The 18860-nt window shown below is 29.6% G+C and overlaps 1 protein-coding gene across 4 annotated transcripts in view; it reads right to left on the reverse strand.

Moving 5' to 3' along the window:
* The window catches only part of LOC122527532 (calcium-transporting ATPase sarcoplasmic/endoplasmic reticulum type-like), a 58986-nt gene that overhangs the window by 6556 nt on the left and 33570 nt on the right, over positions 1–18860 (reverse strand). For all 4 annotated transcript variants that reach the window (XM_043651801.1, XM_043651802.1, XM_043651803.1 and 1 more), the window contains exon 3: positions 4568–4585. In XM_043651801.1, the coding sequence (XP_043507736.1) occupies positions 4568–4585 (18 nt within the window). The remainder of the gene's footprint in view (positions 1–4567; positions 4586–18860) is intronic.

Below are 18860 nucleotides of genomic sequence, written 5' to 3' on the forward strand. Positions count from 1 at the left end.
AAAAAAAATTTATTTTTTATAAAAAAAAAAAAAAAAAAAAAAAAAAAAAACAATCAATAGACTAAGAATTTTTATGTAAATTCATATCTTCGAAAATATAGATAACTAAAGAAAGAAAAAAAAGCAGTTCGATAAAATATTGTTTCACACACACTGAACATTATACAGAGATAATTTTGAGATTATGTGAATTTTATGCAATTTTATGCAAATTGAAATTTCACGCACAAATACATAAAAATCTGCAATCTACAAATAAATATTTCAAGAATACTAAAAATTTCCATATTCAATTTTCGATCCAAATTTAAACAAATTCAATAGATGCTTGAAAACTGTCCAAAAATTTGTTACTTCTCAACCACTATTTTAACAATTATTTTATTTAAAACAACTTCACATCTATTCCAAAACCCAAACAAATATATCAAAATAAAGCCAATCGATGCTCCAAATTATTAAAAAAAATTAATATCTCCTAATTAATAGCTCCTCAATCGTTCCATTGAAACAATTTCATATCTATTCCGTAACTCGAATAAATGTTTCAAAAATACTAAAAAATCCGAAATTCAATCTTCATTCTAAATTTGAACAAATTCAATCTATGTTTCAAAATTATTAAAAAAATCTCTCGCTCAAATTGTTCCATTTAAAACAATACTTGTCTTATAACCTAAATAAATATTACAAAAATACTAAAAAAATCTCACATTCAATCTTTATCTAGGTTCTACAACTATTCTCAAACTGCTCCAAAATTATATAAAAAAATGTATTATTCCTGTTTCACGATTCTTGTTCTACCAAGTAAATATGACCCAAATAAATATTTCGAAAATACCAAAAAAATCCTGCATTCAATTTTCATCCCAAGTTCTATAGCCATTACCAAATATAACTATTGCTCTAATGTATTATTTCTCAATTTCGTATTTTACGATTCCTCAACTCCCAACAAATAAATATGGAGCCAAATAAATACTTCGAAAAATCCTCATATGTCAAAAAATCCTGCATTCAATTTTTATCCTAGATTCTACAGCCATTTCCAAAATAAATAAAACCAAAATAAATAAAATTAAATAAAAATTACAAAGTTATATAAAAATTATCTAAAACTATACAAATGAAGAATGTATTATTTCTCAATTTTTCTGTTGCACGATTCTCCGCCAAATAAATGTAATCCTATGTTAAACGAACAACAAAGAAAGAAAACGCGTTGATTCGACAGATCAAAGGTTTAATAACTGATCTCAGCTTAACGAAGTTTAATGCGTAAATGTATGTCAGCGTAATGTAGATATACGTAATTATAACGAATTAAACGGCGATAGACCGAAGACGACGCGCTTATTCCCTTCTACTTCTTCTTTTTCACTGCTGTGTATACATACGTTAACGCAATAGCAGACATAGAGGCACAGGCCTGGTCTGCTTTGATGATGACGTCTTCTATCATTCACAGCATCTGCCTTCTCTTCTGAACTTAACGTGCTGGCCTAAGTGCTTCATATTGCCAGGTTCCGCATTTTCGAACACGTTCCACATCTTTGAACACCTCGACCAACGTCTTTGATGTCGTTTACAGCTGCGAACTTCTCGATTAGTTTAAGCGCCGCGATAACGAGTCGCGAATGTAATAACGCGGAAATTAGGTCGTTCGATTGATTGCTGAGTCTCGGTCGAAACGTTTCGATGTTAGAATTGTTGAATCAGATCTGACGGTTTGGAATATTTTTTGACGATCAATTGCATCACAAAAATTGAGTAAAAACTCACTCACCTCAACGAAGGCAGCGAAATTTTAAAATCCATTTGCTTGAACGAAAATCTACTTATTCGATGGGACGCGTAACCAATTACATTATACAAAATGAATATAAAATACAGAGATTCATTTATCTGAACTCGCAGTTATTAAAGCAAAAAATTAGAATCCACTTGATCGAAAATTTAGAATCAACTTGAATGTGATCAATTATAAGGGAGTATTAATATTTTTATATATGAAGTAGAATTTTACTTATATATGTATTTATCCTATTTATATTTTATTATTATTATTATTATATTATTTACTTATATATGTATTTATTCTATTTGTATTGTATCATTATTATATTATTTATTATATTATATTATTTACTTATACATATGCATTTATTCTATTTATATAAAACCGAGTTCATACAGTTATTAAAACAAAAATTTAGAATTCACCTATTTTAAATGCAAATCTAACACTTATTTCTTCAAACGAGAACTCGTGTTACGTAAACCAAAAATAGTAGATAGCAAAGAAAATTGGAGAACTCTTATAAGAACAGAACACGTTCCATTCTACCCCGAGTATTAATTTTAATTAGATAAAGGAAAATCATCACCAGTCGACCCAGAAAACAAAGAACTCAATGGATTCTTCAAACAGAAAACTTCTACGATCACAGAGAGACATTCTTGTCCAACCAAAAAGAACGTCAGTTCTCCGACGTACTCGATGTCCTTTCCAAACTAAACGGTTTAGCTTCTCCTTCTCTTGCAAGAAGAAAGGATGACAAAAAGAAATAAATATGTTCAAAGCGAAACCGATATCTCGTTTGCAGCGTCGAAGTTGTTCGAAAAGTTCTCGAGTCGACTTATGAAACGACACTAATCGGATGAACTACGTAGTTAATTCCACCTCTAAAGTCTGTCTGAAGTCCACCCCTTTATTTCGAAAATAATTAGGAATTTTGAGGCTGAGAAAAGTGTCGGTCGGTTGCCTCTTAAGATGCGACCACGTAAAAGTGTGTATCATTTTTAAGAGATGGAAAGTGTGCTACGGTGATCACGTGTACGTAAACAACGAGGAGAGGGAAGCCTGCCTTGATTTTGCATGATCCGAAACCTCTGGGAGAACCTATGACTGCCAGAGATCTGGCATTACGGCCGGCGACCATGTTTCTATGTCATCGTACCATCTATTTGACGCTCGATTTGGGTAACTATTGGAGGGATGGATGTTTTCTCTGTCGAAAGAACGTCAGCGATGACGTCGAGAAATGAATCATCGAGTGTCTCGAGATAAGCTTCGTTTTGTATGACGTCCAATGAACAAATGATAGCACACAGTGGCTACAAAAAATTTTTACGCTGACATGTAATTTTACTTCTTGACGAGGAGATTTTCTCGTTAGGGATTTTTTCTTTTCGTGAAGAGATTCCAGATTTTGAAGAGCGAATCGCAGCTTTATCGCGGACTATATTTATCACTAATCAAAATACGCACGTAGGAGAAAAAAACCATTCGCAGGTTTGTCATTAATTGCGTTATTAGAATTAAATTTAATTCATTAGAATTAAACCCAAATGAATTATATATAACATATATTATAATATAATTTATAATATAATAAATGTATATAATCTAAATTATATTATGTAATACATAATAATATAACTAATAACAATAGTAGTGATGGTAAATATATAAAATAGTATTGAATTTTTATTTCATAAAATATCTGGAATATTAATATTTTAAAGTTGAAGACTTGGATTTTTTATTTAGAATCCAAAAAGTACCTACAGCTTAGAAGATATATAAGATAGATATCCTAATATGCCAGATATAAAGATAAAAAAAAACCACGATATTATTTCATATCAAAACTATTATTTCATACACTAAAATAGTCATGAAAGTATTACTAAATGATACAAAATTTGGATCTAATTAATTTGTTCTAGTTAACTTTAATTAATTTAAATAAATATTAATTTTAATCTTTTGGAAATCGCGGTTGATATATAATAATTATTTAATTTATATATACCGTAACTATATCTGTACACAATTTATTTTGTACTAATTTTAGTACAATTAAAGAGCTTTCATATAATTTTATAATCTCTGCAAAAATTAACACTGCAACATAGATTTGAAGTTATTGTATTTCTGAAATATGTACATCACGATCTCTGAAGAAAATTTTACGACTCTAGAATTAAATTCTATAATAAATACAATGTTGCGCGAATATTTTTTGTAGCTACTTCCGTATGACCGTGAGAATTTTTCTTGGAAAATATAAGATGTGGTATCTAAATTGTATATAGATAATTATGCGTTTGAAATCGGTACTATGCGAAATACTGCTATAATTGCAATCTTGATCACAGATGATTATTTTTCTTCATCCTACGGAATTTTAGCTTCGATATATCGTTTCAGCGATTGAAAAAATGCTTCGCTGATCGATTGTTATATATGTATGATATTTGTACTGTATTTGTGTGTTTTTGTACTACGTAGTCAATATAAAAGCATAATAATTTGATGCGGCGATAAAAACAATGGAAAAACGATACGTGTACCTTGGGCAGAATATCTTTTGCTTTCTTGAACAAGGATATTTACTCGAAATCTTTCCTATCGTTTTATCGTATTTTACTTCGATATCTTTTCTATCATTTTAAAGTAAACGACACTCTAGACAAAATCAATGCCAATTTGTTACCGGAACAGCTTACCGTGTCGATCGTCATACTGGGAAGAAACCTTTCGTTGAGAAAGACTTACCCTCCTCGGCTGGCAATTCTGAAACAAGCAAAATACAACGGAAATAAATAACCAATTCAAACTAAAACGATTTTTAATTTTGTATAACTCTGTCTTTTTAAACATATCTGTATCATAATGTTGCAAATACTTCAATCTATGTATTTAAATCTCATCAGAGGGAATAATATCGACGTTCAAATTTCCTTTTGTAAATCGTAATATTTGTACTAATTGATTTAATTTAATAAATGATTCATTAAAATGTTAAAATGTTGACTTTTAATGAGTAATTTATCAATCAGATCCTAATTATTTAATTATTGCAGATATGTCTATATCTAATTATTGTGAATTCCATTGTAAGAATTATGTTTTGATATTACAGATGATTTTGATATTAAATCTATTAAAAATCTATTAAAATTTTAATTAAAGCCAATATATACTGATGTGAATTCAATACTTGTAATACACTCAATCAACTGTCTGAGTCGCTGGTGTAAATATATGTTGTAAATATACATTATTGTACATTACTGTACGAGTGTACAAGAAACAAATAAAAATATATTATATATACATAATGTAACTAGGAATTTCCTAATACAAAGAGTTAAAAATTATCATCTATTTCACATAGTTCGCTGTGTAACTGTAAAACTTATCACATTATTTAATTATTTGTTACAATTTATTATATTTATTCATTATAAATATAAATTATCATATTATTTTATTATTTAATTATCGTATTATATAATACAATGCATACATGCAATACAATAACAGTATTGTATCGCTTTACACTCTATGTCTGTTTGTGCGCTGCGTAATTGATTCGTAATTCATTCATAAAAATGCTCCGTATCGGTTAATAAATTAAAGTTAAAATTAAATTTGTAAATAGACGAGCTCCAAGATACCAACAATCTCATCTCTCCAAGCTAGATTATTAATAACCAAATTGGCACGTGTAATCTCGATGGCTTAAGCATCTCTCCATAGCATCTCCTTTAAGCTGGCCTACTTCGAATTGCTGAAGCACCATACTGACACCGCAAACAACGTTTTCCTGGTCGATAATAAACGCCCTTACACGGTGACGGCCCATCGACGCGTATCCCCATGACAACCAATAAAAACCTGGCCACATTATAAGCGAGGGAAATGTGCAAAATTCCTTGTTTTCTCTAAACGCAAGATTTTTCAAACGAAGAAACCAAACGGTCTGACCAAATGGTTGAAATTCTAGAGAGGCTCTATCAATCGGACACGTGCTGTGTTTGACATGATTTAGGGAACCGCAAGGCGCCATTGCCAACTGAACTTGATAGATTTATAATCGAAATAGGATGTTGACTGTGTTTGATCCTGAAGCGCACACTATTGCAAATGTATAACGCGGCATTCTAGGTATTAATCCTAAATTAGATATTAATTTCAAATGTATAATTTGAAAAAATTACGCAAGAGTTAATTCGTCAGAATTTACTGTAACATTGAAACTTGATTTATAGGAAAATCAATTATTATTTAGTTGACAAATATAAAATTCCAGGAAATAACAGGTAATTTTAAACCAACTTCTGTCAAACATTAACTGATTTTATTCTACTATTCATTAGATTTTATTATACTGTTCTAAATTTATAAAAGATTTAGATTTGTAAAAGAAATTATGAGATTCTTAAAAAATAATTTATATATTGAACATTATGTAGATAGAATTTAATTCGTATAAAAAATTAAATTCTTACATTTTTTTCTAATAATATTTTTAATTCAATAAGTCTTCTCCTAATTTTTGTTACTGTAATTGATATGAATCCTCCAAGTGTTAACAGAGTATTGTATAGATATAGATAATCAATAATAAAATAATTGATTCATTTATTACCTGGGAAAGATAACATACTATAATATACTGAAAAGGCGTTTCTTCTTTTATAATATATTGAAAGAGTGTTTTTTCTATTTTTCCTGCAAGATGTATCTAAAAAATTAAAAAGCTTTCGAAATAAATGCAAGGAAGAGGAGATTTAGAAATTTTATTTCTGCAATAATACTTTCGCTTGAGAATCGAAGAAAAAATGAAATAAAAATCGCGAATCTGCGAAGTAAACCTAACTTTAAATCCAATTCTTCAGTGCCTTCAATTTCTGTCGGATCAAAAAGTTTTCAGATTCTATCGCTTTTCGGCTGATTGCCCCGGAAAATACGCTGCTAGAGGCAAACGCCCGTTTTCTATCGATCGTAAGGATAGAAAAATGTTCCTCCGAAGTGCTTCATGCGGGAACCGGTGCTTTCAATTTTAAAGGGAAAACTCCGCAAGTGCGACGAGAGCATGCAAACTGGGAATAAAGCTTATGTAAATTTGGTAATCTTACTTTCTTACGCGAAGAAGATCCTATATTCCTTTGCTATCCTTCACTTCTTTTCTCTTTTTCAACTTCCTTGACGATTTTTTTTTCTCACAATCAGTCGTCAATAAACATTAATTATTATAACATGTTACATCGTGTCACATACAAAGCATATTGGAAGTACTATTTTATTAATCTTTGGTTTAAAGAATACTACCCATGAGTGTAACTCGATATTTTAACTCGAAGCGTTAATCTTCGTCATACAGAAACTCTAAAACTTATTTTTCTTTAAATACGAGGATATATCAAATAATTTGTAAAAAGTTCCCACAACTATTTGATAAACATTGTCATAAATAAGTTTGTTGCAAGGCTCGTGGGAACTATGTGGCCTTTAGAGTTGAGCAAGAAAAGTTGTTTTATTATTTTATTAAGTAACTTAAAAAAAAAAAGAATTTCTTTTACAGGTAGTTTTCTGAGAGATGAAAAATAAGAATTTTGAATATCGAGCTGTTGTTAAGTTCTTCTTAAGTTAAGTTTAAGAGCTTCTATCTCGTCCTCCCTGACTTTTCTTTTGTTTTCAAAGTTCCGAAGGAATATTGAAGGAAGTCCGCTGGAAATCGTTTCATAAAGCGAAACAATGCAGCGATTTGTATCACATGATGCAGAATTTTACAGAAATAGTTTGAAAAGATGTAAAAATAGTCAAACATGACAAGTGTTTAGAGCTAGAAGGAGCATATTAAAAAAATAAAAAATGAAATATTCTTTTCCGGTACTTATTGTTTTTCTACGAATTATCCTAGTACATATGAATCGCTCTCTTATGAAAAAACTAACTCAATTAAAAAGAAATCGGATTTTCGAGTTCATCACTATAAAAATGTTGCAGAGATAATCCTTCATCAATTATGAAAATCTTATTTGTTTTGGTCGGTAAAAAGGAATGACGTTGCCCTCCCTGGATTCATGTGCTGTATTTATGAGCTCTGTCTTAATTATCATTGAGAACAAATGCATATTGATAAGGTAAGAGTAAATCACTTTGGACTCTTTAATTTTAATTAATAAGATAATATCTAATTTTATTCAAAGACAATTTTTCGCTGCTCTTGAAAAACACTTTTTTTTCAAGAGTACGGCATATTTATTATACTATAGAATTATAGAAAATAACTATGATTTCTTAATAGCACTTTTAATTTCATTCTTTTATTAAAATAATGAATAAAGAAATAAAGTGATTTAAAAATTTTTAATTGAACCAAATTTTCAAAAATGTCAATTATCGTAATATTATATATATTTACACATATAAATGATTTATTTTACAAGAGAAAACTTAAGAAAACGAAAAATTTACATATATTATAATATATTATAATATATTATAATGTCGAGTATCATAATATATAGATTGTTTATTTGGAAAGAAAAAATTGCGAAAACAAAAAATTCACATATATCTTAATGTGAACTTTTGATTTACAAAACAATATATAAATTATATCTTAAAATATTCTTTTGCTTCAAAATTTCGTCGTTACGTGAAATTGCATAATCGATGCAACGCAAGCGTTTTAATATCTCAAAAAAAAAAAAAAAAAAAAAAAATGGAATTGTGTCACTTTTAGAGTAAATGGTCTTCGTATCTTTAACTTAGTGCAACGTTTGTAGAGTTATCTATTTTTAGGTATTGAAAAATCAACCAAAATACACGTGTAGTCTTCAAATAAACATGTTCAAATGACAATTGATATTCACAAAGAAGAAATTTAAGCATATCTTGATTGAAAATCAAGAATCCAAGAAAATAAAATCCAAGAGTAGCGTCTTCAATTGCAAAAGATATTTAAAAAAAGAAAATCAAAAATAGAAGTATACGAAGCAATGAAAAAATTTTTTACTAATTACTACGCATTTAATAATGATTTTATCGATAGGGATCGATAGTTTCACATGTCAGAGATTAAAATAACCAGAAACGTTCGGAGCATTTGTGTTTCGTACATTCATCCATGGTACATATTGCTATCGTTAGAATTCGATGCTCGCGGTGCTAATGGATCCGACGTTTCAATAGATCAAACGATTGCACAAGTTACACGTTTGTAGATCATTTATGCAAACATCATCGAAACAAATTAGATTCACGTACAATGAAAATATTCAAATATTTACTATAGACAATTTTTATGAATATATTATGTATATACATTATAAAAAGCATTTTGAAATTTTATTACCATTGTAATGATAGTATCACTATTATGATTACATTGACAAAATTTGAAATGAATTTTGTAAACATATAAAAGTTATGTATGCGAATCTATCAGACCAATTTTTTACTAATTTTTTAATTCTATAAATACACGATTAACATTTAATTTTTTAGAAGATGATACAAATAACGATAAATTCTACTTGTAAATGATATGTATCACTTATATATAATATTATCACTTTTCTACATTGAATTGATCATGTGGCTTTTGAACATGAAAATATTCAGTGAAATGATCTTCAACGCTGAACAACATACATATATATAATGAAGATTATTATTCACGTTATATAATTGAATATACATATGCTTGCAGCAAATATCGTTTCTTTTATGAAGCACAAACTGTGAGAATTCACAACTGAACATAGAATATAGAGTAAGTAAGCGATACAACCTTGTTACTATGCAATATATATTTTAATCAAAAGATAAAAATTCAATAAACTTTTTAATTCAAAAAATGACAATATGAAAATGCATCTGAAAAGTGAAAAAAATGAAAATATATGTAAGTATACATAAGAAGTATAAAAGAAGTATCATATTATTTCTATATCTATACATATTCAAGTTTCAAATTTAACTAATATAATTATAATAGTCTTGTCTTATTACAGTGCTAACGAAATTTCACATTTTAATAACACTTATTGCTTATGTTATATTGTATATTATTATTGTATATATTATTATATATATATAAGTGTTTGCTTTACTTTTTTTGGATAAATTTTACATGAATACAGAAAAAAACTATTATTCCGTTATAAGTTTATATATATTTAGAGTAGAAAACTACGAAACTAATAGTTTTTGGACTCATGTTTATTAAAAGTTTGTTTGAATGAGAACACATTTCTAATGTTTTCCCCACACTCCTAAAGTTTGTTTTTTTGCATTCTTCATATTATAATATTATTATTATAGTGTCATATATTTATGTGTTGATTATAACGTATATTGTGACATTTATATTATTATTATTATATATTACATCATTGTTGTTATACTGTAATATACGCTTATATATTTTAAAGGCTTAAATACTTCGCGACCTACTATACACGATCGCGCATACTTCGAAATAATTTCAATTTGCTTTCAGTCATCGAAAATTACTTGTTTTTATTAAAAAAGTTGGAAGATTTCATTAGTAAATTCGTGGAAAAGAAAACGAATGGCGAAATGAAATGCAAGAGATAGAATTTTCGTAAAAAAAGAAACGGCGCGAAGCCAAGAAAAAGAGTTGCTTGCATTTTGCGGATAATAGGATCGATAAGATTAAATTTGCGGCGAATGGCTTGGGTTTTGAAGGGAAATTAGTGGCTGTCCAATTTTTCGGGTATCAACTTTTCTGGCAAGAGATATAATCATGAACTATTGACAGCTCTTTAGATGTTTAATCATTTAAGTAGATTAATAATATAAGCTGCTCCTTTGAATTTATAAAAATGAATGTGCATTTTTCAACATATGTTATAAACGCAGTAAATAGAACAAAGCAAATGATCATCGTAAAAATTTAACGTATGCGCATATGCGCGTGTTAAATATTTTGCACATAAATCTTGCTTTATAATTTTGAAAGTAGAAATTTGTTTTCTTCAACGTTTCACATGATTCGCTGAAATGCAAGTTCAATGTTTAATTTATACAAGAAAATTTAAAAACTACAAGAACATGCAAAATAGACAAATAAATTATAGCAATATTTTCTCGTGTCTCAATAAATAAAATCAAAATACAATATTATCGTTAATATTATTACATCGTACAAAATAAAAAAAAATATATGTATTCGTTTACAACGTTTAGTTTAGTAAAAGCGAAGCAAATCTCTATCGAATAGATTTTAATTTAAATAATGATGACAATATAATGAATAATGTAATAAAATATTATCAAAAATTGTGGTTTTCTTCGTAATAATTTATTCCCAATAAAATCTCACTGCACTTGCTTTCCTTTTAGTTTTAGATTCGTAGTCGATGTTTGATCACACGACTCGATATCTTACATCATAATTTCATAATTCCATTCTCTTCTGCGTCGTGCCGATTGGCATTCGAATATGGCTGATTCAATATTAGATTACCCGAACGCTTAGCGGTTTTCACGCGCGCAAATTACGCCTCGCGGTTACCAAGGCGGTTAAGGAACCATCTACACATGAATCGCAATGCGATATTCCTGTACAATATTCCTTCTAAAAACAAACCAATTAACCTGTATTCTATTTCCATCATCTATCGTTTCCAATCCCGATCAGACATACGTATGTCGAAATACGAAATCAAATTTTATTTATGTACTACTCTACGTAGCATTCTGGTGCTTCTATGATACTTATCCTTTGGTTCTAGAAGACAGTTAACTTCATCGGCGAAATGTTTTTTATCTCTTGAACGTAGAAACAGAATTTACAGTCTCAAATCTAGAGACAGACTTCAAATTTTCTTTTACTTCTTGGGAGACCAAGCAATTTTTGTATGGAACATTTTTTTCACACAACGAGCAACTTATGAGATACGTTGTTACAAGATTCATTATGTATGAGTAAAAAATTATTAAAACAAAATATTTTTCGACAAATTTTTGTCGATAGAATCTCTTCCGAGAATTTTTTTTAATTTCGTAAATCCGATGATTTGTAGGATTCCAGACAGATGATCATTTTAAATTCAAAATTGATCTGTTTCTGATTCAAAATCGGTATGTCCTGTTTCGTATTACATACACAGTTCCGGGACATGAAAGATTATTAACAATTTTCACTAATAACAGTAATAAAATACTCAACTACAATTTAACACACTAGTGAAACGTTACTGAACATCTCGAAATAGCGCATGTTCTATTCCTGTAACGAAATATTTTTTAAACAAACAGTGAAATCCATTATTGTGCAAACTAGTTTTAGCTATTCGAGAGGCGACAATAACGGTAACTGCTCGAAACATAGAGTTTAGAGTATTTATCCTCGAAATCATAATATGATTACTAAACAGTAGATTTATGCAAATTACTAATTCTTTTATTAAAATAAAAATACCATGTTCGATTATAGTGAAGAAAAATCTAATGATGGAGGATTGGTGCATTACTTAACGTACTCTCTGTTATCTGCACTATACTATATACCGTATTAATTTTTTATACTGAATTTTTTCTATTATACTCCGTACTAATTTTTCTGCTAAATGTGGCATAAAATATTTCGTAAAATTACACATTAACAATTCTTGTTCTATATTATATCTTTCTTCCTAATCCTACTGTCCTTCTCGGATCTATATAAGGCTAATGGATATTATATTTCCATTATAATAGATATCATCAGAACGTATAGAATTTTTAAACACTTGCTTTTAATATATTTTTATATTCCATAATTTTATAAATAAAGTATTGCAAGGAAGAAAGATGTCTAAAGAGAATGAATGTGATAAAAAAAAGTGAAGAGGACAACAATGAAATTAACAGAATGTTTATAAAAAAAATCTTTCAAACGTAACCCCAAATGTTCATAAAATAAAATAAATGTAAATAAAATAAATAAGCTGAATTTATTATCAAATGAACTGCTAGTTTATTTAAATCAAAATAATTGCCAGTACATCTGCAATTAAAAAAGAATGCACCAATAAGTGTTCCTAAACGATTTCAAATCACCTGATGACTAACTCATCAATATAACTCATTGTCGTCATAAGTATCACGTAACCATAAAAGATCCACGATCAAATGTACGCAAATTCTGTTCGCGAGTATCGCGAATTTTTCTAATGAGATTGCACTATTGAATTGAAATTTATACGTATCAACAACGGGATGAAATGTTTAATTTCTATAAATATTATCTAGTACTACTCTAACATTATCTAGTTATTTAAAATTAGTTTGTAAATTCAAATCTATTGAATGATTGATTTTTTTTTTGTTAAGTTTCAAATATGATTCATGACGTAAATTCTTCTACTATTTTTCAGTTTCATACTTATTTCAATTAATGCTTCGTAAAATCTTTATGAGCTCTTGCAACGTGGCTAGAAATCAATTGTTCTAAAATACATACAAGTTAGCCATTTAATTATTATAGAGCTATTCTTTTAGTTTTTTTAGTTAACTTTCTTTTGATAGACATTATTAACCGTATATATTAAAGATTAAATTAAATCATTTAAATTGTTTTTTATACAGCAATAATTTAAAAGTGTCCAAATATCTTTTTTGTAACAAGTGAGTTACGGAAAAAGGTCATGTTTTATTTTTCTTGCATAAACTAACACATTTCAATCTATCACGGAAAACAGTAATCGTTTCAATGATGTTATAACAAACATGTTTCGAATATACCACTGTAGCAAGCACAATTCACATTTCGTCTCATGAACAATATTTGACTTTAGGGATTCATCGAAAAAATTTAACCGGTTTCTTGTTAAAACTACTTCGATTCGAAAGACGAATGCGCCGATCAGATATTAATTTCGTTGAAGCAAAATTTTAGGCGAAGGCAGCTTCAAAATAAAAATTTCCAAACAACAGCAAAGGATATACATCACAAAATGCGCGTGATACAAAAATTCAATCGCCGTTGGGAAAAAAAAACTTATCGACAATGGTGTCTAAAGATCTGATATCGGAAAAGCATTCAATTTTATAACGACATAGTTAATTAAATAAATTGCTTTGTATTTATACTTGATCAAGTTTCACTTGTTTCAGTTAAAAAAAAAATGGTCTCTTTATTTTTTGCAGTAGAATCCTAGGCAATCTATGAAATATTGATATTTCTCGTGGCCTGTTGCTCTTTGCAGCAAAGTATCAAAACGTGCTACTTCTCGTCGAGGAAAATCACAACGTGATACCGTTCGTGGTCACAAATGAAAAAACGTATTTGTTTTACTTTTGAAATATTTTATTTCTCGTGGCCAGAGAGTGCAGAATGCAAGTCTTCGTAAGACGAATGGAATGTGCTTCTTTTCGTAAAGCTACGTCAAGCGAATAAGAATAAAAAAAAAATTCAGATCAGTCTCTGTAATATCCATACATTTATATTGTCTCAACGAACACATTTGTAAGCTCATCGATCGCCACGCGTGCATTTGCACATTTTCATGAAAAAATATACACGCTCCCTCGAGAAAACAGTATATCACCTCTGGCGTATTCTGATGATCAGAGACACGGAACGAGTTACACGAGAACGTAAAAAGGGGGGAAAAAAACGAAAAACTAAAAAAAGAAGTGCAGTTTTCCCGTTGTTGGCCCGTTGCAAATTAATCACGCGACGTCGAGCCGATGTCACACGATGCCAGCACCAGGGCCACAAAGCTGAACTACTGACGAGAGTATCGATAAATCCTGCTGGCAGATGCGACCAACTCGATGCTGACAGTGAATTACGGACTGGCGTTGCCGTTACACTGATTATTACGAATAGAGAGTGTTTTAGACATTTCTTGTATTATTTTTTTTTTTTTTTTTTAATTCAGGAGTGACAAGTGGCGTTAACAATTTTGGGCAATTCGCTCGTTTAAGTCGCAACTTATGAACGTTTAAGGCCATTAGTGCAGAGTTTACGATGGAAGAAAAGGATAATTGATGGTCCATGTTATAATTTTGGCAATTTTGAAATTCAGAACAGAGTGATTATTTCAGTGTATGCATGTTACAAATATTCCATCAGTAATATTTCGCTCCAAAATAAAAAAGGAATTTGGAAATGTTTGAAAAATTAGAAATCGCATTATCCTGGAATGCGGGAACATTCGAGATCACCATTCAATTCGTAACGAAATGTGAATTTGTTTATTGTATATCGGAGAACTAGAAACGATGATGAAATATTATGATTTTGAGAAACAAAGTATATTTTGAAAGATAGACTACAAGCACAGGATTTGTCATAGTCTCGCTTTCGACAATTTCGGAACAAATATTTAACATTTTAAATTTCTGAACATTCTAACACAAAAAATATTTCTCGAGCAAACACATCACTCTTGAAAAGAAAAGAGCAGAAAAAAATTCGTTTAAATACTTTACGTTCACGGATTATTTCATTAGAAAAGAGCCAGATCATTTTAACTCATTGGCAAATTATCAAAAAGGAACGTTAATTCTTCAATTACCAAAAAGAATACGCAAAAGTATTTGATCATCTACAGATACTCTTTATAAATGTAATTATCTGTATGTGTTCATTTTCAAACTTCATTAACAGCATAAGAAAACTTGACTACCACGATCATATTGACATGATTTGAAGTAAATTGAAAAATATATAAGGAAATTACAACGTAATTAATACAAGTGTGTAATTGTAGAGGTGTTAAAAATATTTAAACAATCTATTATATTAACACTTAAGTAATGGCCAAGAATGCAAATGGATATGCTCTTGGATCTGTTTGATCTCTTACAAAACTCCTACTCGGTTTTTCTTTTGCCTCTGGTTCAGAAATATATCTTTCAAGAAACAATCAAGTAAATATGCTAGATATTATATTGGAGAAAAGTTTGAAGATTCAATTCTCGCCGCCTAAATATTAACCTTTTGCCACCACTCGACTATCTCTTCTAAGAGGACATTTAAACAACTGACAGCTTGGACTTTCTTTTTTATAATTTCCGATAATTATAATGAACGTAGGTTCATTATACCTTTTACTGTAGACATCTGTTCAGATATTATATTACACTGTATCATTATATACTGTAAAAGTATAACAACAACGTCAGAACAAGAAGGACAGAAGAACAAAAACCTTTCAAAAGAAGAAATTTCTAAATCGCGAGTCAATTGACACTCGTTGAAACAATTCGAATAATTTGAAATAATTCGCATAAACTAAACTTCTTATTGCATCTTCACGAAAATTTATAAAATAGTGTACTATGTATTATACAATAGTTAATTTATAAAATAATGTACTATGCCTGGCAAAAATATAATCGACAAAATGCTTCGAAGAAGACGGTATCATTTTATTTGAAGTGATACTTCACTCACTAGAGATGATGGGAAAAAGTTTTCAGAGAACAAAAGATTAATAAATCTTAACATTCAATGCGACGATTTATAACACTTATTGTATCGACACGTTATGAAAAGTAACGCAATTCTTGTGCACTTTATGATGTGTTTAATGTCCAGCTTTGAAAACATATCGTTTGGAAATTTTTATTTTGGAGCTACCTTTGCTTAAATTATATTTCACTCCAACGGAATTGATATGTATCTGGCCGCGCGTTTGTCTTTCGAATCGAAACAGTTTCAACAAGAGACCGGTAAAATTTATTCGATAAATCGCTAAAGTCAAATGTATGTTTGTTTGAAACGTGCTACGGTTTCACTGCAACGTACGAAATATATTATTGTTCGTGGTGAAATGTGAATCGAGCTTGCTATGGTAATATATTCGAAACATGCTTGTTATAAAAACATTGGGGAACATGCCTGTATTTTTCGTGACACATCGAAACGTACGTCAAAGAAAATAAAATATACCTCTCACGCGTTCGAGTATACTTCAGATGGTTATTTATAAATGTACTGTTTATTATTTATAGATTTGTTATTGTATATTATTATTATTATAAATTTATTATTTTTATTATTACAGACATAGTGTTTGCAAAATACCATGTAATTTCCGATTAATTTCAAATTTGATTTATGTAGCAAAAATAATCGTGTTTTGCTACTAGATTGCGGGTACTTGCGCAAATTTATATTTTTACTATCTAAATTTAGCTAGATAAATCTTACGAGTAATTCTGGATATTACACAAGATGTTTCGTAGTTTTCCGGCAAAATTGTAGGAACAGGATAATCTGCAAGTGAAATTTTGCCTGAAAAGTACGAAACACCACTGCATATTCAATACATATTAAAATTTTCCACGTACGCATAAATATCCCCGCAATCTACTCATGAGATTGCAAAGTGTTTCATACACTGCATAGAATGTGAATAAAAGTTTTCCATGTTCGTGCGCCAGTGTATTTTCACCGGTCGTGAAAGTGAAGGCGAATAATTTGGAATGATCGTTCGGTGGATCGATTCAGCGAATCAAAACGTGAAAACGTTCCTACGCAGATTCGTTGCGGAAATTTCGAAAATCTAGCAAAACTCGACGCGGATATAAATACCAAGCATTTCACGTGCTTCTCTTGTCCGTCTCTCTCGGATCTGATTGAGTATTTTTGAAATGTAGGTTACGGAATGCCAACGAATGCAAGTATCTGATAAAAAGTTACGTAATTTTTGGCAAATGCATCGAGACGATGGTCTATTTGCGTTGGAAAAACATAGCCTTGCGAGTATTGTTATTTATTAACGTCCACTCGTACAATCGAAATTTATGACAATATAATTAGAAACGTGTCTACTAGCGATTCATCGTTACTTCGACGATTTCAAGTCATTATCGATCAAGTGAAAAAATAATGAAAACTTCCAACGTATCCCGGAGATAATACTGAGGATAAATCTCACTACAATACCTGTATTGTTATATAATTTTAGTGTTATTTTAAAGTTTGATATCATTTTGACAAAAGTCACTATAAAAGAAATTTTCAGAAAGCAATTATTTTAATTAGTGTTAAACTCTGAAAGATATTCGAATACAAAAATTCTAAAAATTATAGAGCTTTTATCATTAAAATTATTAATGATTAAATGAAAAAATAACAAAAATTTCCGACATTTATATATTTCAGTATTTAATAATAATAATATTTCAAAAATATTATTGTTAAATAACGAAATAACAATAAAAAATATTTAATTTTTTAACTGGAAATTAACCATTGCAACATCTGTGCTGTTATATAATTTTTTCTTCTAATCAAACTTTAATCCTTGAGTTTAAAGTTTTAATCAAAAGTCGTGTATAATTTAGTTATACGAAAATAAAGAAATTCTCAGAAAATGGCCAATCTTAGTTATTGCGTATTATATTATTTGACATTAAATTCTAGAAAATATTCAAACGCGAAAATTCTGAAGATTTCTTCTAACATTAAACGCAAGTCACCGGGTATAATGACACATTCTCACGCGAATGCATTAAGTTAGTTCAGTAAGCGTCGCAGAGAGAAGGTCATCGATTCGTGTGCTCACGTTCCCCCTCTACGGGAAAATGTTAATTGGATCTGCTTTAACGTAATTACATTTCCAGAGTGTGAAGACGAGGAACGATCGGATTCGACGTACCCAAAGACGTCTCACTGCCTCGATTTTTTTTTCTTTTCACTTTCGAGTTGTCTGAGTTGACGTCTTATTAAAGAATTGTGCAAACTGAAATTGCTTAGCACTTCGTAGACTAACTCAGCACTTTAATGCGACAAAGGCTGGATATTTTAAAATCTACTTAACAAGCTGTTTCTGTCTTTCTTCTTCTTTCGAGGTCGAATTTCGACACTAATCCTCGATATATTTGGAAAAATGTGATTACTTTCGTATCGAATGAATAAAATAAATAGGGAATGCAAGGGTTCGCCAATAAAAAAATGTGGGAATTAAAAATGGTACTCTTGCAAACATGAGAAAGATAGGGGCACTCGTTTTGCAACGTTCAATTTTTAACGATGACTTTAAACAAGCACAACATTTTTTCCATTATCAAATTTTACTGATCG

This window comes from Frieseomelitta varia, unplaced genomic scaffold (assembly GCF_011392965.1).
Source record: "Frieseomelitta varia isolate USP_RPSP 00005682 unplaced genomic scaffold, Fvar_1.2 scaffold_224, whole genome shotgun sequence".
Classification (NCBI taxonomy): domain Eukaryota; kingdom Metazoa; phylum Arthropoda; class Insecta; order Hymenoptera; family Apidae; genus Frieseomelitta; species Frieseomelitta varia.